Source organism: Littorina saxatilis, linkage group LG1 (assembly GCF_037325665.1).
Source record: "Littorina saxatilis isolate snail1 linkage group LG1, US_GU_Lsax_2.0, whole genome shotgun sequence".
NCBI classification, from domain to species: domain Eukaryota; kingdom Metazoa; phylum Mollusca; class Gastropoda; order Littorinimorpha; family Littorinidae; genus Littorina; species Littorina saxatilis.
The window spans coordinates 94,872,905-94,894,845 of record NC_090245.1 but is presented as its reverse complement, the minus strand read 5'-3'; the positions used below and the strand labels follow the sequence as shown (position 1 = coordinate 94,894,845).

General features: G+C 44.0%; 1 protein-coding gene across 1 annotated transcript; it reads right to left on the bottom strand.

The window, feature by feature from the left end:
- Positions 1-7,066: 7,066 nt before the first annotated feature.
- On the bottom strand, positions 7,067-16,211 carry LOC138958651 (uncharacterized). The gene is made up of 3 exons (XM_070329878.1): positions 15,884-16,211; positions 14,841-15,052; positions 7,067-8,090 (listed from the first exon to the last, which is right to left on the bottom strand). Exons 1-3 carry the CDS (start codon positions 16,028-16,030, stop codon positions 7,820-7,822), a joined length of 630 nt encoding a protein of 209 aa, XP_070185979.1. The 5' UTR covers positions 16,031-16,211; the 3' UTR covers positions 7,067-7,819.
- Positions 16,212-21,941: the final 5,730 nt, after the last annotated feature.

Sequence of the window (21,941 nt, the reverse complement as noted above, 5' to 3'; positions counted from 1 at the left end):
AATACCAGTAAAATACACGTGAAATACCTGAGCACGAGCTCCACGAGACACTTGAAGTTAACCAGCGTCTACCTGTGACAGGTGAAATCAATCAATCAATCAATCAATATGAGGCTTATATCGCGCGTATTCCGTGGGTACAGTTCTAAGCGCAGGGATATCTTTAATTTTGTTAATTTTTTTTTATGCAATTTATATTGCGCACATGTTCAAGGCGCAGGGATTTATTTATGCCGTGTGAGATGGAATTTTTTTTACACAATACATCACGCATTCACATCGGCCAGCAGATCGCAGCCATTTCGGCGCATATCCTACTTTTCACGGCCTATTATTCCAAGTCACACGGGTATTTTGGTGGACATTTTTATCTATGCCTATACACTTTTGCCAGGAAAGACCCTTTTGTCAATCGTGGGATCTTTAACGTGCACACCCCAATGTAGTGTACACGAGGGGACCTCGATTTTTCGTCTCATCCGAAAGACTAGCACTTGAACCCACCACCTAGGTTAGGAAAGGGGGGAGAAAATTGCTAAAGCCCTGACCCAGGGTCGAACTCGCAACCTCTGGCTTCCGAGCGCAAGTGCGTTACCACTCGGCCAACCAGTCCACAGGCGCTCCAATACAATACCTTTTACACCACAGCATAAAAAGTATACTAATATTAAAGCCGCTTGTGACAACAAGTAGTAGGTATACTGCAACTCAAAACAAACTAAGAAAAACAAACACGAAATCAAACCCAAGAAAGTCAATAAACAAATGCCAGCACTTTCGTTGCGTTGACCATTATAAGTTCGATCCAGCCTTTTCAGGAAGTAATATATGTGTGCTCGTTTAAATGATAATGCAAAGTATGCAAATCAGCGAAAAACAATTACGGACGTTACACAATTCTACACCTCGAGGCCGATGTCAGTTGTTGGGTGCAATATAACTTCAATGCACTTGGTCCTGTGACATTAATTCCAGATAAACCAGGTGTTGTGTCACATAAATAAATGCTACATACTCTCACACGCACACTCACACACATACACACACAAACACACAGACACACAGACACACACACATACATACACACACACGCACACACACACATACACACATACACACACACACACACACACACACACACACACACACACGCACACACACGTGTACATAAACACGTATATATGTTTATGTATTAAGGTATTTTTCAACATTGTGTCTCACATAAAACTTGTCATCGTGTCAGAAACGATGTACTGGGTTCAAGAAAGCATACCCCCACTCATTCTACAGATAACATTTTGTCAGGGGGGTAATGAACGTGTTTATTTCAAACCGTCGTTTGCAGAGGGGCAAGTTTATACACACCCGTTTTATTTCCTTCCACATTATGTGTACCTAGATGACATGCATACCACAAATCTGCAGCATTGGCTACGCAGAGTGGAATGCTTTTATTGAATTCATTTCGTAGCTGACAACGACGATAATCTTGAAAAGTTGATTAATTCTGCTGAAAACTAAATCTCTGGACGAGAAGCACCCAAGTTACATAGCTTTGGTACAGTGACCCCCCCCCCCCCTCCCCCTCCCCCACGCCCTTATATGACACCCTAATTTCAGACTTCCCCATATTGAAGACCTTAATTTTTCAGATTTGTTCTTGGACATACCCCTGTTAAAGGCACACACAGCCTCCCGTAAACCATCCGTTTCTGGTTACAGACACTGTCAAGCTTTTACACACAGTACAAACACTCTTTCGTTTAAACACTCACCGCTTGAGAACATCCTAGGTGCCTTCCGTAATTATAAATAGCGAGCATTTTTCAAAGAATTTATGTTTGCGTGGCCAGCCGGATTGTCTGTACCACAATCGGACGCCTCCTTTTTGCGCTAGGACTATTTCTTTTAAATCTTAATAATGAATTGATTCTTAAATCATAAAAGATTTCTGTTCTCATCAAGACGAGATCAGTACAACTCGAGGTGTTGAAAGTTTTAAAAAAGGGAGGCCGGAAGCAAGTGACGCAATAATTACACATTAACATGCTTCCATTTGAAACTTCGAGGTCTTCATCGGGGATTGAGGAAGAAGAAGAAGAAGAATGCGCTATTTCCACTAGTAAAAACAGAAAAAGGGCAAGGAAGCAAGTTGATTTCAAACCCATTATTTCCTCCAGAGGGAATCAAAGACATCTCAGCTTCCTTTATTTTTCGGCGGTCGCTTATTTGCTGCTTATCATATACGCCGGGTAATGTTATACCGATATCATACTGATTTTAACATATAGAGGTGAGCATTCCTTATTCAAGCACGGAATCCACAGAAAATCAAACGGGAGACAGCACGAAAACAAATAGACAGCTCAGACGAGAATAGAATGCGAGAAGTGCTCAAAGATAACCGTTCAACGGTCGATTTGGGTCTGCCGAGAACATACCACAGTATCTCACCTCTTATCTCTCAGCCAGAATTTGCAAGATTGATGTGTGTTGGATATGTGTGTGTGTGTTGATGAACTGACAAGAAAAATATATACAAACGTTGTACAAACCGAAGAATTAGAATAATCATTATAGTACCGCAATTTTGGGCTTAGGAGTAGCTGCTTTGCAGATTCTTTCTGATTATGTATAATTTGTCTGTATAGATAAAACAAAAATAGCTTTTTTTTAAGTTAGTTTAATTTACACACTCCTGTGTCAAATGTCGTGCACCAGACCTGCAGGTGACGGTGACGTTTTCTGATAAAGGAAGAATATTGTAACTACTGTGTGAATCTCCGGGGTCCGGTAATATGTAGCTAGTCATCGGTCGGCTGACCGTGAAACTGACGGTGGGTCGACGTTGAACCGCAAAAGTCAGTAATATGAGCGCGAACAACTGCCGGTCCAACTGAAAACAGTCGCCCGACTGCGGTTGGGCTTACAGGCACCTTTTTCGGTCGATCGACCGCAGTGTCTCTACTTGTTTTAACTTTCTGAGCGTGTTTTTAATCCAAACATATCATATCTATATGTTTTTAGAATCAGGAACCGACAAGGAATAAGATGAAAGTGTTTTTAAATTGATTCCGATAATTTAATTTTGATAATAATTTTTTTATATTTAATTTTCAGAGCTTGTTTTTAATTCAAATATAACATATTTATATGTTTTTGGAATCAGCAAATGATGGAGAATAAGATGAACGTAAATTTGGATCGTTTTCTAAAAACAATATTTTTTTTACATTTTTCAGATTTTTAATGATCAAATTTTCTCACCCTGTCCTTTACCACCCCCCCCAACAAAAAAAAATTTTGAGTTTGGAAAAAAAAAAGTTTAGGGTCGGCGCCGAAATTTAGATACCGGTACCGCCAAAACAGGACCGATGTTTACATCGGAAGTTGTAATGTTCTAAAAATACCACTGAGCGGCTGACTGTCTAGTCAGCCGACTGTCAGTGCTACCGCGCTGCACATATTACCCGTCAAAACACGGCCGGTCAGCAGACTGCAGTCAACTGACTTGACAGTCAGTCGACTGTGGTTGCTCGACCGTCCAAAATACGCTGTTCATATTACCGGCCCCCGGTGTACCATTTGCCGGTGTGTCTAAAACACGCGGGGACACGCGGGGACGTTATATAATAACATTCTGACTATCCTTTATGTATTTAAAAAAAAAATTATTAACTTTTTTTTTCATTTTTTTTCAGAATGTTATAAAATAACGTCCCCGCATGCTATTTCACCGTCCTCGCGTGTCCCCGCGTGCTGTTTAACTGTCCCCGCGTGTCCCCGCGTGTCCCCGCGTGTCCCCGCGTGTTTTAGACACACCCCCATTTGCGTCCTGATATTCCTGCATATTGTTGAATTTTTCGTTTTCATTTCCATAACACAACAAGAATCATTTGTATGCATGGAAAGATTGTTTCATGTGCTACTTGTGAAAGTAACGATGATCACACTGTAAATCGTGTTTCGTTGTTAAACACACTTGTTGTAACCAGTTGTGAGCACTGTGCGACTTGCTACCTAACTCATCTAGCAAATGCTGCACACATGATAAACACAAACTAGTGTAAACTTACAATGTGTGCTACTTTAGCAAGTAGAATTATAAAGTATTCCCCACAGTGTTCTCAACTGGTTACAAAAACGTGTGTTCAAAAGTGGGACACTTGAGCTGAGAGTGCATGGAGCTGCATTTTGTCTACGTTTTATGTGTTTTTCTTTTTATGCAAGATGGCGGTAAACTTTGGCGTTTTGCGCCTGTACATCGAGACGCAGATCTAGACTCAGACTTATAGTATTCAATTGTGTGCTATGAAAATTGACTTCTGCATTAACAAACAAGAGGCGAAGCCTTCAAGGCTCACGTAAGAAATCGACAAACAGTAACACAAACTCAATCACTCCGTCACACATACACACACACACACACACACACACACACACACACACACACACACACACACACACACACACACACACACACACACACACACACACACACACACACACAGTAAGCATAGGTGACACTGTGCAAGAAAGCGATACACTAGATCTAGATCTGAATGGCCGATTTCGAAGAAAAAAATAGTCTCGGCCCGCTCAAAATAACAATGACCGAGACTTTCAGTAATTCCTTCGCGTGACGTCTAACCCTCTTACGTCATAATGTGACGTCTTCAAATGTTAAAGTTTCTACCACAGACATACATACATACGCACGCACGCACGCACGCACGCACAGACAGACAAAAGTTAGCATCGCATAGGCTACACTTACGTGAGCCAAAAACAGAATGTACGAATGGCTAAATCAACTAATACAGTCAAACGGGATCAGCTCGTTACTCCCCCGGCTCGTTACTCCCCGGCTAGTTACTCCCCCTTAGGTTAGGGTTAGGGTTAGGGTTAGGGTTAGTAACAAGCCGGGGGAGTAACGAGCCGGGGGAGTAACGATACGGGGGAGTAACGAGATGCTCCCCAGTCAAACCTGTCCTAATGACGACCTGCATCATACAAAGAGACGCACAACGAGTTGTTTTTTTGTTCATGTATAATTCCCCGTTTCATAGCGACCACATGCAGGCAGTTTCGGTTTTCTTTGCAAAACGTTTTTTGAGTTTGTGTAGATATTCTTCAAATTACAAACATTGGTGATCAGCAAATGCCCCTCAGCATTTCCAAAAGAACAAGAAATGATGTCAGTAACTACGGCTTTCCCAAACCCCCAAAAAACACCCACAGTTAACCTTGAAAACATATTTCTCAACATTCAAAAAAGTATGTTTAGCAGTTTCTGTGATTTCTTTTCCACACACACACACACACACACACACACAAACACACACACGCACACACAACACACACACACGCACACACACACGCACACACACACGCACACACGCACACACACAAACACACATACACACACACACACACACACACACACACACACTCACATGCATTCACACACAAGGACGCAAACGCAAGCTTATTGATACACCAGAATATATTGTTCTGGAACGTTTGAAAGTGGCTGTGAAAAATCAAAATTCGATTAGAAACGAAAGGGCAACACAATGTTTACCATTTATAACGTCCCTTCAACCTTAATATCTTTGCCGAACCGGTATGTGCCTATGCCTGTGTGTTCGTGTGTGTGCACAAACGCAAGCTCATTCACACACAAGAATAGATTTCCCTGGAACGCTTGAAAGAGGCTATGCACATTAAATCAACATGTAGTGTGCAGCAAAATGCCATCACAAAGTTAACCAGTGAAGCCATCAAAGTCAACGTTGTGTTTATTGATTCCGAGTCCAGTTTCGAGAAACATTTCCATTTGCTTTTCTATCCCGTTTTTGACCCCTTCGTTCTCTTCCCGTGGGAACCATGGTGTGAGTTATGAAAAATGTATTGATTCTTTCGAATAAGGGCATCCATATACTTGCAAAGACACCAACAACAAAAAATACAACGCCTGTGCAGGGTGGGGATATTTCTCCGAATTCAGTTCATAACTGACACATAAGCAAAACTGCGAAATTAAGTAAGCAAAAATAGAAAACAAAAAAAAGCACAGTGGGCAGAAAGGAGCCTGGCTTAATTCGTTCCCAAATAAATGCTCTGCTTTATTGTAAACTAGATGAATACCCGCTTCGCCGGGTAGCCGGCTTCGCCAGGAAGAAGTAGAGCCGAATACCCGGCTTCGCCGGGTGTACGCCGGCTTCGCCGGCGCATGAAGGAAGGGAGATAAACGCGCAAAACACCGGAGAAGATAAGGAAGAGTTACTGGGAATGGATGTACAGAAAAACCAAGATCGGTTCAGCGCTGCGCGCTGAGAGCACATGTTGAAAATGTGCATCGACCAGATTGTGTCCGGGGTCTACGTGAATATGCCCACCAAATTTGAAGCAGATCCATCGAGAACTTTGGCCGTGCATCGCGAAGTGACAGACAGACAGACACACACACACAAGCCGTATATAGATATAGAAGCCTGGATGCTGATGAAATGCTTTACATAACAGTTTACACGGGAATGGAGGCGTCTTTAACTTTTAAAGTGTTTCAATGCAAATTAACGTTGGCCTTTATTTCGACTATAAGCCCAAGGCTGTTTGTTCAAGCTTTTATTTATAGCACGTGCACTGTACATCGAAGAACCAAGGTCAAAATTGTTCAATGTTCACACAGAACTACTGCACGAGGCGGTTGAAAGGACAGGACGTGAGATCAGTAGATACATGGACTCAGACAAACAATAAATTGTCCTACAGTTCGGAGTTCAAATAATATAATGACACTACAAAAAAAGAAGTAGCTTTAACTGTGCAGCTAATACTCTCTCTCTCTCTCTCTCTCTCTCTCTCTCTCTCTCTCTCTCTCTCTCTCTCTCTCTCTCTCTCTCTCTCTCTCTCTCTCTCTCTCTCTCTCTCTCTCTCTCTCTCTCTATCTCAGTACTTTCGAAGTAAATAAGAATCGGCTTGAGGGTTGATATATGGAATTGTACCGTGCAACCGAGGATGTTTTAATTGATTGAAACGATATATATATCTCGCTCTCCTTCTCTACCTCTCTCTCCCTCATGGCCAAAAAACGAACTTTTGTGCCTGACTAACGTTCAGTTGTATATGTTTTATGCACCATTTGTTACTTCCTTATACATTTCGATTACATGCACCGATTTCATATGTCTGAAAGATTGTAAAAATCAATTCAATAAAATAATACAATAAAACATTCAGCCATCCATCTCTCTCTTATTCTCTCCCATGAGAGCAGCGGAACTTGCTCACATTTGCTAGATTCTGGATTCGATTTCCTCCAACACTACAGCACTGGAAACATATGACGACAAAAATTCAGGACTCAGAAAATGAAGAGTCATCGGCCGGTTCCATTGTTCATTTGATAATTAATCTTGTAAGATATGGAGGAAATAGTTTCCAGAGTAAGCCATTGCAGGCGCATTTGGGAATTGTGATATGGTTAATGTCCCTTTTAGCTTCAAGATTTAAATTAGTCAAATTAAAGAGGCATTTCGCAATTGTGTGTTGTCCTTTTGCATGGAATTAAAAACAAACACTTGCAGAGGTTCAATCTGCGTATAGTGTATAATAGAATTGATTCCGTTTGTACCATTTTTGAAAATGATCATTGAACTAATCAATTTGCATGAAGGAAGCGAGGAAAATTAATATAGGCGGAAAATATGCACATTAAAAGCGTTCAAAATTAGAGCAACCCTGTGTTCAGCAAACATGTATTTTTCTAAACTTCAAGCGTCGCAGATGTACACGTAAGTGCAAGTTTAAATGTTCAATCACAGTCAGAAATGAGGTTGATATAAGTCACGTTGATGTTTGTATCTCCACCTATTCTCACTACCGTGGATTGGACACTGTCCAGCGGAATGTCGTACACGTGCGCCTCGTTCAGTGTGTACTGTAGCCTGTCACTCTGCACGTGAAGCGTCAGGTTGAAGCTGTCTCCGGGAACTAGAGGCATGGATCCTATCTTCGTCTGCGCATTCCATTCGTCGTTTTCTTTGGTGTTGAAAACCACTTCTGTTGTACGACGATATTCGTACCTGAATGTACATAAAAGTTCAAGAAAAATATGATTCGGTAGGAGGAGTTGTGTCTGCATCTCCGCAAACTTAACAGAATTGTATAAAGGGAGGATCTGAACTGATAATGAAAGAATGCACGAGTGCACGATGAAAATATGGGGTTTGATTATTTGCGTTAAGATTAGTAGTTATAGGAACACAAATATGTTATGCCTGTCACGTAGTGGTGACAAGTGTTTGACGACTTTTGTCCTTGGTGGCAATGTTGCGTTATTTTCGGCGCGATGTATTATTGTGTGTTTGTTGATGGGTGCATTCCGTGCGATTTCCCTGTGCCAGTTGCTATAACACTGTCAGCGAATTATGCACGCTTAGATGGCGTATCTCGTGCGCTAGCTGCGGACCTCGCGTTGCAGCATTTTTGCGCAGGCCTTGGGTTCTGTTTCGTGCGTATGAGTACGACAGAACTGCGAGAGTTCACGGTTTGGATGGCAGAGAAGCTGGACAGAGTCTGGACTGTGTGTTGGTGTTGGGGTTTTGTTGGCAACTACCAAGAGCCGCTGGGGTAATTGTGTGTTGGAATGTGTCTTGTTTCGTTTGTTTATTGGTTGTAATTATTGTCGTCTACTGTGGTGTCGTTGTCTCAGTTGTCGTGTGAAATTTTGTGTGAACTAACACTAGTTGACAGTTGTCAGTGGACAGAACGATTAGTGGTCAAGGTGACGTTTAAACCAAGTTCAAAACAACTCCAGCTTTTGCTTTGTTTGACGACTGTTATTTTATCAAGGGACGTTAACGTGTATTACAATCAAGAATGCCAAGCCTGGGTTGCTTTCCGTTCTTTGGAAATTGATTATAGCATTCATGGCTATTGTAAAGATTTATGGTTGTTGTAAATATTGTTGCCGGGTGATTGACAGCTCGCAAGATAATATTTCCTGGGGGTAATATTATTGTACACACCTAGGGCTGGGGGCAGTGGGGGAAAGGACATGTTTCGCCGACTCTGGGACTCAGTGGTTATCGAATGTGTTGCAGCTTTCTTTTCTTCTTGATGTTCTTCATCAACCCACCTGTTGCCTCGACCTTGTCACCGGTGTTGTCACCGTGGCAGTATCCTGCAGCGCTACTGTGTCCCACTCTCAGCTTGGGATGTCCGCCCGCCTTCGGAGCTTGATTTGTGCACCGTCGAGGCCGGGTGGGTTCACCTCCACCGCCCTTCGTCTCCACCGCCGTCCGTCCTCGTTGTCGCCGGCGTTGATGGTGGTGACGTAGGGGGCTATAACTACGCTCTCGCATGAACTGACGCCGAGACCCTGGTTCCTCACCTTCAGGAAGCCCGCGCTGCATGAGCCGAGCTTCAAGTTACCCCGTCGACACTTCCGGGAAGGACCAGCTTACCTGCTTAATTGCAGGCAGTCTATCGTCGTCGTGACGTCACCGTCAAGGAACACTTATCTTCGCCGACAAAGAGCTAAGTCTTCCATCTTTTCCCCTCTCTTGTTCCCGGCCCGACGGTGTCAGTCATTTTTTTGTGTTTACCCCACAGAGAGGAGAAACGTGTAAACATATGTATCGAGACAACGCAGGCTCGTCTCAATAACTCTTGATCTTCGGGAGGAGTCCCAAGATATGCATCAGGGAGTAGTCCCTAGACTTTCTTTGAATATTTGTTTCCTGCGTTTTCCCTATTAAATGTACAGGGTCAGTCTTTGTTCTCTTAAATCTTCAATTAATTGTTCCTGTTTCTTGTGAATTTCATGAACGATTACTGTGGCGAAGACCCTTGAATTATTATTGATCGCAATCTATCGCAGGTCCTTTTTCCCGTGTGTTTGATTGCCAAGGCTGCAGCCGGACGTCTGCCTTGCCTTGTTTATACTTGTGTGTTGTCGTGATCTAGCACAGGGGTGCTGAGTAACTATTCCCATTAACCCTTACTAACCGCTTAATAGTTGTGTGCGTGTGCATGTGTTATAAGTGTGCTTGAAGTTGGAAACAGAGTGAATACAAATGTGAATAATAACTTGGAAAAGGATGCAAAACGGGCTTGGTTATTTCTTTTATTAACACCAACAACACAAGTAACTTACATTTCACGCCTTGACGTGACATATTTGGTGGAGATGCCGGGGATAAAACACGGTTGACATATAAAGCTAACTTATACTGGTTTTTTTTTATAAGTTCATAAGTTGTTAACCCTCTGTTTTACTTGTTCCCGTCCCTATTTGTTCACTTGTGTGGTATATAGCCTTGTCCCTTGTTGTGGGTTTTTCCGAGCTATTTCATCTTTGCGATTTGATTCACACTCGTTCTTCGTTTCGGGTTTCGGTCTTGTTTTCATGATGTCATGCACAGACGATGTCTAAGGACTCGTCTCCAAGGAAATTACGTTCTTTACCACGTGTTGATTATTCCGAACAAACAGTCACTGACGACGATAATTCTTCTTCCTCTGACGTAGTTGATACTTCGGAGTATTCGCTTTCTGATACCTCTTTTGTTGCCGCTCCTGCTCCTCCGCTGGCTGCTACTCCCTCAGGTAATCCTCCTACCACCATGGACTACCTTCAGTTAGGTAAGGAGGCCGGTCTTACCGGACGTGATTTGTTGGATTTTGTGGTTGAGGCCGAAGAGAGGAAACGTAACTTTGAACTAGAAGCTGAGGAGAGGAAACGCCGACTCGCCATGGAAGAAGAAAGCCACTCATACGCTTTAGCCAACCCGGAACAAACGCATGCTCACCAGGTTGCTTTGGCGGCCGCCTCAGTCACGTCCAAGAAATCAGACATTGGCATTATTGCCGACAAAATTCGGTTGCCTTATTTGGACGATGGGGATGATGTGGATACGTACCTGGCCAAGTTTGAGCGTATTGCTACGCAGATGAAGTGGGAGGTCTCGACTTGGGCCCTCAGGTTGAGTGGTCACCTCAAGGGCAAAGCTGCCGAGGTTTATACGAAGTTGTCATTTGAAATAGCTGATGACTATGATGTTTTAAAGGGTGCTCTTTTGAAAGCTTTCCATTGCACGGCAAAGACGTACAGAGAGAAGTTCCGCGCTGCCAAGCGTGTTGGTTCCGAGACATACGAGCAGTTATTGGAGCGCAGCAAGATGTATTTGGACCGTTGGCTTGATCTTGCCAAAGGCAATCGTGATTTTGACAGCCTCTATGACCTCATTCGTCTTGAGCAGTTCATCGACGGTCTGCCCGCTGATGTCAAAGCATTTGTGAAGGAGCGGTCACCCGTATCGGCTGACGCTGCTGCTGCCGCTGCCCAAGCTTATTTAGAAGCCCACGAGCCGGATTGCAAAAACCCGTTCTCTCGTCGTCAGACCGAGTCTGTCTGTGCCGTAAATACTTCCGGTGCCAAGAAGAAGCAGAGACAGCGTCGCCAGGCTGCCAAGTCTGAGGAGAGGGAGAGTCAGGTCAGTTCTCCTGCCTCTCAGGATAATTCTGAATCGGTGGCCACCATTAATGCGCCGCCCGGGGAAAAGAAACATTGTAATTATTGTAATCGGGATGGCCACGAGGCTGATTATTGCTTCAAGCGTGCTCGTGACGTCATAGCTCGCGAAAAGTCGTCGGTTACCGGTTCCGGGCAGTCGTCCGCGATTTTTGGATGTGTTCATGTGATCTCCGCTGAGGGGTCTGTGCCAAAGTTGCGTTCTCGGTTGTGTCCAGATTGTCAGGCTGCTACAGCAGGCGATAACTACATGGTCAAGGTAAAAATTTGTGGCATTGAGACCGAGGCTCTCAGAGACACGGGTTCCAACATATCGCTGGCTCGGCGTGATATCGTCCCTAAATCATGTTTCACAGGCAAGACCCGCGATCTCACCGGGGCGTTCGGCCCGGATAGTCGCGTCGCTCAGATTGCCCACGTGGATGTAGAGACACCTTATTACTCCGGAGTTATCGAGATCAATGTCGTGAATGATCTCAACACTTCTGTTCTCATCGGGAATCACTTCACTCTTCCCTCCGGTGTGGTTGTCGAAGTCCCGACTTACGGCCCGCGCGATTCGTGTGCCGCTGTGACTCGTGCTCAGGTTAAGAAGGACGCCTGCGGCGATCTTCCCCTCGATCCTAAATCACAAGGTCTTCAGAAGACTAGGCAAGAACTGATTGATGCCCAGGAATCTGACCCTTCTCTCAAACGGATGCGTGATTTGGCTCGCGACCAGCACCCGTGGTCCTCCCAAGGTCAAGGCCGTGTGCGGTTCATGTATCGCGCCAACGTTTTGTACCGCGAGTATTGTGGTTCTGATGGAGTGTTCCACCGCCAAGTTTGCGTTCCTCACCCGTTCCGCAGCGAGGTCTTAACTCTAGGCCATTCTTCACCGATGGCCGGCCACCTAGCTGCTAGACGCACGTTGAGCCGGATCTGGTCGGATTTTTATTGGCCGGGCATGTGTGCCGACGTTCGCCGGTTTGTCGCGTCTTGCGAGTCGTGTCAGCGCACGGTTCCCCGCGGCAGTTTGCGCAGGGTTGCTCTCGAGAAAATGCCGCTGGTGGATGTTCCTTTCAAACAGGTAGTGATTGACCTCATCGGGCCCATCCATCCTCCGTCCGGCATGTCCCTAGTGCTTCAGTTATCTCTTTATAGACTTTTCCATGTCATACACTCTGGCATAGCCATCTTCGGTGTCACCTGTCACCCGCGGTTTCCTCTGGGATGGGGGTTTGTCACGTAGTGGTGACAAGTGTTTGACGACTTTTGTCCTTGGTGGCAATGTTGCGTTATTTTCGGCGCGATGTATTATTGTGTGTTTGTTGATGGGTGCATTCCGTGCGATTTCCCTGTGCCAGTTGCTATAACACTGTCAGCGAATTATGCACGCTTAGATGGCGTATCTCGTGCGCTAGCTGCGGACCTCGCGTTGCAGCATTTTTGCGCAGGCCTTGGGTTCTGTTTCGTGCGTATGAGTACGACAGAACTGCGAGAGTTCACGGTTTGGATGGCAGAGAAGCTGGACAGAGTCTGGACTGTGTGTTGGTGTTGGGGTTTTGTTGGCAACTACCAAGAGCCGCTGGGGTAATTGTGTGTTGGAATGTGTCTTGTTTCGTTTGTTTATTGGTTGTAATTATTGTCGTCTACTGTGGTGTCGTTGTCTCAGTTGTCGTGTGAAATTTTGTGTGAACTAACACTAGTTGACAGTTGTCAGTGGACAGAACGATTAGTGGTCAAGGTGACGTTTAAACCAAGTTCAAAACAACTCCAGCTTTTGCTTTGTTTGACGACTGTTATTTTATCAAGGGACGTTAACGTGTATTACAATCAAGAATGCCAAGCCTGGGTTGCTTTCCGTTCTTTGGAAATTGATTATAGCATTCATGGCTATTGTAAAGATTTATGGTTGTTGTAAATATTGTTGCCGGGTGATTGACAGCTCGCAAGACAATATTTCCTGGGGGTAATATTATTGTACACACCTAGGGCTGGGGGCAGTGGGGGAAAGGATATGTTTCGCCGACTCTGGGACTCAGTGGTTATCGAATGTGTTGCAGCTTTCTTTTCTTCTTGATGTTCTTCATCAACCCACCTGTTGCCTCGACCTTGTCACCGGTGTTGTCACCGTGGCAGTATCCTGCAGCGCTACTGTGTCCCACTCTCAGCTTGGGATGTCCGCCCGCCTTCGGAGCTTGATTTGTGCACCGTCGAGGCCGGGTGGGTTCACCTCCACCGCCCTTCGTCTCCACCGCCGTCCGTCCTCGTTGTCGCCGGCGTTGATGGTGGTGACGTAGGGGGCTATAACTACGCTCTCGCATGAACTGACGCCGAGACCCTGGTTCCTCACCTTCATGAAGCCCGCGCTGCATGAGCCGAGCTTCAAGTTACCCCGTCGACACTTACGGGGAGGACCAGCTTACCTGCTTAATTGCAGGCAGTCTATCGTCGACGTGACGTCACCGTCAAGGAACACTTATCTTCGCCGACAAAGAGCTAAGTCTTCCATCTTTTCCCCTCTCTTGTTCCCGGCCCGACGGTGTCAGTCATTTTTTTGTGTTTACCCCACAGAGAGGAGAAACGTGTAAACATATGTATCGAGACAACGCAGGCTCGTCTCAATAACTCTTGATCTTCGGGAGGAGTCCCAAGATATGCATCAGGGAGTAGTCCCTAGACTTTCTTTGAATATTTGTTTCCTGCGTTTTCCCTATTAAATGTACAGGGTCAGTCTTTGTTCTCTTAAATCTTCAATTAATTGTTCCTGTTTCTTGTGAATTTCATGAACGATTACTGTGGCGAAGACCCTTGAATTATTATTGATCGCAATCTATCGCAGGTCCTTTTTCCCGTGTGTTTGATTGCCCAAGGCTGCAGCCGGACGTCTGCCTTGCCTTGTTTATACTTGTGTGTTGTCGTGATCTAGCACAAGGGTGCTGAGTAACTATTCCCATTAACCCTTACTAACCGCTTAATAGTTGTGTGCGTGTGCATGTGTTATAAGTGTGCTTGAAGTTGGAAACAGAGTGAATACAAATGTGAATAATAACTTGGAAAAGGATGCAAAACGGGCTTGGTTATTTCTTTTATTAACACCAACAACACAAGTAACTTACATTTCACGCCTTGACGTGACAATGCCTTCCATTCTGTTACGAATGGACTGACAAAAGGCTTCATCACTGATCCACAGGACGTGGATATACATGAAAACTTAAACGTACCATCTGCCTCGCTGATAGAAGGAAACGTTGACGATATCTCTCTGGTCAACCAAAACATAAAATAATTGAATCAAACAAGATTATCTTACCTGAAGCAGATCTGAGCATCCACGTGTTGTCCGGTGTTGTCTGGCATTAGGGAGACGAAGAGCTGCCCGGTGGAACCAAAGACGCCTTTCATGCAAAGCTGAGAATGTTCAGCTAGTTGCCATGGTAGCGTCGCTTCCTGGAACGAAATCCCTTCGCTCTTGAACACATAGCGCATGCAGGAGCCGACAAATGGCGTCCATCTTGACGTCACCTGGACAGAAATTTCTGACACTTAGAGATATGAATAAAGGGAAAATATTAAGCGTGAACACCGTGAACTCTCGATGTTGTTGATTGTGTGGGTATCCGACAAATATTAATATCGATAAATAAAGAATACTACATTGCTTGTTGTGTCGTACCAGATTTACACGAGTTGTTAATTGCACATAAATATAATTTAGCTATATACTAAGTCGATTGTGTACGTATTCGAAACAAAGATATCAGCAAAAGGAATATGGGTTGGATGATTTTACCATCGTCATGCTCCTTGGTCACAGAATACTGCTATTTAGTGCTATATACATGTAGAAGAAAAAACGTTGATCGTAAATAAAGAGATTTTAGCTATATTTGGTTGATTGTTTGGATGTCCAACACAAATTTGTCAATGTACTACCTTTCAGGGGTTAGATATACAAATACTGCCAATGCAACGTGTCTGTGTGTCTGTGTGTCTGTGTGTCTGTCTGTCTGCCTACCTGTCTGTCTGTCTGTCTGTCTGTATGGTATAACGCGGTAAAGTTTGAAGAATATGTCAAATACATGACGTGTAGTATTTCGAGCAAAGAACGTAGAGCAGAATGCCAAGAAAGAACATTTCATTTCCAGACAATAACTTTAAAAATGTAATGGAAAACCATGCTCTTCTGCAATATTACATTGGGCTATTTCTCGTTTATAATTCATGAATGTATTTTAAAGTCGTCATGGCTATTGCCTCTAAAGATGGAAAGTCAGGAACATTTTGTTTAGTAAACAAAAAATAATGGGGTTGTTTTCTTCTTCTTTGATAATGGGACAGTCGACCCGAACTCACCATACATCGCATTTCAACGGGCACATCCTTCGGTGACGCAACGTATTCCTCATCACACGTCACTTGTGCTATGTCATCCTGACTGGTTCCGGAAACTATGACGTCAGCATGAGCCGTAGGCTCTGGGGCTCCACAGTGTGACGGCATCTCGAGGCAGGCGTAGGATGCAGAAACTGGTGACGTGGGCACAGAGACCGATGACGCAGGGACACACACTTGCGTGTTGCTGCATGGCCGATTGATGCATCCATTGCTGATGTGTGAACTGGAGACTGATGTCTCAGTCCAGCCAGCAGTGAGTGTAGGGACCTCGCTTGTTGCACCAGAACTGTCAGCTGTAAGTCAAGTTATAATGAAGAATAGAGAACAAAGAGGGGGAGGAGGAGGAGGGGGTAGAAGAGGAGTTGAGGGAGGAGGAAGGGAAAGACGAGGTGGTGGAGGAGGAGGAGGGGTGGAGGAGGTGGAGAAGGAGGAGGGTGTGGAGGAGGTAGAGGAGGAGGAGGTGGAGGAGGAGGAGGTGGAGGAGGTAGAGGAGGAGGAGGTGGAGGAGGGGGAGAAGGAGGGGACGAGGAGGAGGAGGTAGAGGAGGTGGAGGAGAAGGAGGTGGGGAGGAGGAGGAGGTGGATGGGATAAAAAGACAGATACTCAAACAGACGAGAGGATGGTTAGAAAGGCACAGAAACACAAAGACATTCGAAAAGATGCTATTATCAGAAGAAAAATATAATACAGGAACACATAATCACATTTACACCGGGTTTAGACGAGAAGAATATGGGAGAAAAGGTACAGAGCAGAATTACCACGTCCATTTTTGCAGTTTTTGAACGAACTACACTGCAGTGTGTCATTCCCATCCCCCTCCTTCATCTAATTCCCAAAGAAAAGAGACGAGAAAAAATCATGTCGGGTAAAAAATTAAAGAATAAAGGTTTCACAAAAATGTGTTGCTGTAGAGTTCTACTGGCATAGTTTATAATTACAAGACACAAACTATACACAAGAATAGTACTGTAAATACTAATAATGGACGGTTACAAAAAGCACCAGACCTTACCCGTAGAAGCATGCAGAACACAGTTTGAGCTCCCCTGAGTACGTGAACTGATGTGATAACTGTAACTGCTGCACAAGGGACGGTACCAACACAGTCTTTGACACTGCATCTCATTGGTCAATGTGTATTCACTCATCACATCCGTTCTGTCGTTTGAATGGACTGTGGGTAAACTGGACAGCAGAAGGCCACCAGACAGAATTAAAACCGCGAAACTGAATGTTTCGAGACGAAGCATTTTGTTTATCTCGACGAAATACAAATTTTATTTTTGTGTAGTCAGTCAAAGATTCGTTTCAAGTTACGACGATCATACTGTTTGAAAGCGAAATCCTCGGGTTATTTTGTGCAGAATGTCGATTCATTTCTTCATCTGGAACGACGTTCAGAAGAATATTTTGTGCAAAATGTCGATTCATTTCTTCAGCAGGAACGACGTTCAGAAGAATATGTGACCCTCCACCACGGAATGAGTCGCATGTCACCTTTGCATGATTTTCATATTTTTACATTTTCCTAGAAAAGTTTGTATGCTCTATCCAGTGGTGAAAACCGTTTCAGAAAAGAGCAGAAACTGTTTGAGTTATAAGCCTGTGACTAAGGTGACCCTCACACTGTTACCAGACAATCCCCGGACTTATATTGAGCCTAGCGCAGAACCGCGCGAGGTGACATGCGACGCATTTCGTGGTGGAGGGTCACATATTTTGTGCAGAATGTCGATTCATTTTTTTTACCAGGAACGACGTTCAGAAGAATCCTGCACGTGCTGGATTTGTCTTTCTCTTCCTCTCGTATTGTTCAATTCTACTTGACTGCGTCTTTAAAGTTAGGACAAAATCTAGCAAAAACTGTACAATCATATAACAAGAAAGGTAAGTTGTTGGAACGTTGTTATTGACAACATTACGATACAATCACAGATATTGATTATGAAAAGACCTTTATTACCTTTATTTTTGGATTAGCAAAAACTGTGTTAACTGTATTTCAAAGAGATAAGAAGATGTCCAAACTGCAGGTATATGATCCAGGACTGACGGACGCAACACAGTAGAGAAAATCGACTGTAGTAATAAAGGTCTTTTCATAATCGATAGTAAGTGGCACAGTTATTTGAGTCAGTTTGAAACAAGGCACAAAGTACAAGCTTTTTCAGATCCTGGATAGCTTTTTGCATTACATTCATATGCATAATTATTAAGAAGCACATATCTCGCAACATTTTCTGCTGCAACTTGTCGAAAAATCCACCCAAAAATGGGCCAAACGCCAAACCTTTGTTATTCGAGCACGTCACAGCTTTCGGGTTTTTTTTAATCAGCGAACAGTGCCCGTATTACAGGGTGGTGCCTTAAGTCGTTCATATCGGAAGACGTGAATTTAGAGCGGTACATCTGGATCGACCAAAAGAAAAATCGATACAAAAAATACTTTACTTGCCACAGGCCTTTCAGCTTCTGGTATTGCGTTGTGTGTCTTTTGTTCATTATAAATGACTATAACTTGCAAGAAAGTCACGAGTACAAAATCTTCAAGAAGTGGATTTCGACGACTGACAGCTACATCTAGATTTGCGTTTGACTAATTGGTGCTGGAAATGCGCTGTAGATAAATGTGAAGGTAAAACCATATATTTTCAATGATATTAAGATGTCGGGACTTGGATGGTAAAACAATACATTTTCTAGCTCTGTTTATTTCTGTCTTCTAGTCACGGCTGTGTTAATGCACATGGTACGAAGCACAGCAGATTGCAAGAAACAGTCCTCGTTGGCGTTTTTTTCATCTATCACAAGAAAAAAACCTGTTGTTTTTGTATTTACCGATCACGTTTCCATGCAACCGATACATTCCAAATTCCGACTCAAAAATGGGTCAAACAGCCCGAAATCATAATCGACAGTCTACTCCAACGAATGAACATTGACGCTCTCACTGAGACTGTCTACATCTAGGGTTGTTATTTAATCTGTCGCGCACGCAACTCAAACCGTTTGAACAGTCACCAAATATTCCCTTGGTTTCCCTCCCCTCAACTGCCTTGCTGTTCATGACGGGCGCAGTGGCGTGGTGGAAAGACGTCGGCCTCCTAATCAGGAGTTTGTGAGTTCGAATCCCGGTCGCTGCCGCCTGGTGGGTTAAGAGTGGAGATTTTTCCGATCTCCCAGGTCATCTTATGTGCAGACCTGCTAGTGACTTAACCCCCTTCGTGTGTACACGCAAGCACAAGACCAAGTGCGCACGGAAAAGATCATGTAATCCATGTCAGAGTTCGGTGGGTTATGGATACACGAAAATACCCAGCATGCCTACTCAACGAAAGCGGAGTGAAGCTGACTATGCTCTCAGAGTATAGTTTGGGGAACCCAAATGGGCAAACGAGCTCACACGTAACCAGAACATTCTGGAACGCTGAAGAAGAAAAGAAGTTGCTGTTCATGATTCAGATGATTTAAATTATCGCACCTGTACGTTTGCACCTCACTGTCAGCTATTTACTGGTCCTGGTCATGTTCACAACCCAACAAGCACGCAGCAACAATATGAGAGACGTCAGTTATGAACTTCTGGACGAAAAGGTCACATAAGGTACTGTTGTTAACCCGTGATTTGTAAAAATGTAAAATGCTTTACAAATCACGTAAATGCGCCCGATATTTGCTTGTCATCTCCAAAGTCAAGGAATCTATTAGAATTTTTTTGTTTCATTACTTCATTGTCCCATGGTTGGGAAATTCGGGTCGCTTCCTCCCAGTGGAAAACTAGCAGCAACAGAGTCGCGCTACCCCAAAGTCAAGGGATCCAATCAAATTTTTGTCTCTTTCTTTGTTATGCTAAAAATCGTAATATTTTACCTATCATGTCCAAACCACCCCCCGCCACCCAGCATAGAGGTTCTAAACAACAAATATTGATAATAATGAAAGGCATGTATTACTTTGTGGAATGCGATATTTTTACATTTTTACATTTTTACAAATCGCGGTTTTAGGTTCGACGTTATTTGTAGAGCACTGGACTTGTGATCGGAAGGTCGCAGGTTCGAATTCGGGCCGGGACGGACACGGGTCAACTTTATGTGCAGACCCAGAGACGGAAGCCATGTCCCACCCCCGTGTCATCACAATGGCACGTAAAAGACCTTGGTCATTCTGCCATAAGTGCTGGTGGCTGAATACACCTAAACACGCAGACACCTGGGTAGCGCGACTCCGTTGCTGCTAGCTTTCCACTGGGTGTAAGCGACCCGAATTTCCCAGCGATGGGACAATAAAGTAATGAAAATGAAAAAAAAAAAAAAAAAAAATCACGGGTTAACAACTGTCACCATGCGGAATTTTGTGACCCTCCATTGTTTAGTTTCGACGAAGCGAAGTTTCGCCCAGCCCCATTTCCTCCGGAGAATTTGCTGCGCCGCTGGTATCTGGTCAGCTCTCTGCCAAAGGTCTTCATTTCGGATTCACCCTGAGAAAGCCAGCATCCAGTATCACGAGGCAAGCCCTGAAGTGGAATCCACAAGGGAAAAGGAAGAGAGGCCGGCCGCGCAACAGTTGGAGGCGAGACACTGAAGCAGAGATCAACAGACAGGGGAAGACCTGGAGCCAGATCGAAAGGGCAGCCCAGGACCGTGTCGGATGGAGAATTGTCGTCGATGGCCTATGCTCCCCCGGGGGTTCATAATGGCCTAAGTAAAGTAAGTAAGTTTCGCCCGACGCTCCAAATTTTAGTTTGTAGTTTGCCGACCTCGAGTATGCATGACTTTTGTCACCCCTCTGTAATGATGCTATGGCGCGCAATCCGAGAATTGTCACCGTATTTCGCTTGATTTAAAGAAACATGATTATGTGTTTACGTGGCCGGAGAAAATGTATTGATTCTCCCAGCCATGGCGTTGTGATTCGCTAACTGTTCTGTCGGACTTGAACAAGATTAGCATTACAGGTACATTTCCCTGGTATTCTAAGCGTTATACATGTTGGTTCGGTTCTCTGTTCCACAACTTTTTTCTCTCTCTTCCTCTGTTAATTTCTGTCTCTCTGTCTCTGTCTCTGTCTCTCGCTCTATCTCTCGCTTTCGCTCTATCTCTGTATGTCTGTCTGTCTGTCTGTCTCTCGCTCTCTCTCTCTCTCTCTCTCTCGCTTTCTCTCTCTCTCTCTCTCTCTCTCTCTCTCTCTCCCTCTCTCTCTCTCGGTCTCTCTCTCTCTCTCTGTCACTCTCTTTTCAAAACCTTTTTAGCATCGTATCCGTTTCACTGTTCGACTCCCTGTGAATTTCGCTTTGCAGACTCATATGATGGTTTAAACCCATCAGCTAATACGTGCACAATTGATTTTTTCCTGACTGAAAGAATATCCGTTTTAGCCACAAAGGTGTAACAAGCTTCATTGTCCGTTGTTCGTTGTTCATATTTGTTCCATGCTTCGACGTAGGAAGTAAAAATTCTATCGCTTGCTATGTGACTACAAATAATAGTTGTAGTCAGACAGGGTTGGGGAAGTTTAAAACCACATTTTAAACAGAGACAAATTCTTAGGATATTACTCCGGTTAATTCCATATGATAGAAACGTGTGCGTAAATAAGCGCTCGACAAACAATGATAAAAGGAAACTTCAAACCCATATATGACCTTTAATATTAGAAAGCACTGTTATGGTATCACAGAGGGAATTGCACTGTAAGATAAAAACAAGTCGCGTAAGGCGAAATTACTACATTTAGTCAAGCTGTGGAACTCACAGAATGAAACTGAACGCACTGCATTTTTTCACAATGACCGTAGTCCGTCGCTTGTGCAAAACGGAGTGAAACTGACGAGCCTGTTCAGCGCGGTAGTGGTTTCGCTGTGCTGCATAGCACGCTTTTCTGTACCTCTCTTCGTTTGAACTTTCTAAGCGTGTTTTTTATCCAAACATATCATATCTATATGTTTTTGGAATCAGGAACCGACAAGGAATAAGATGAAATTGTTTTTAAATCGATTAAGGAAATTTGATTT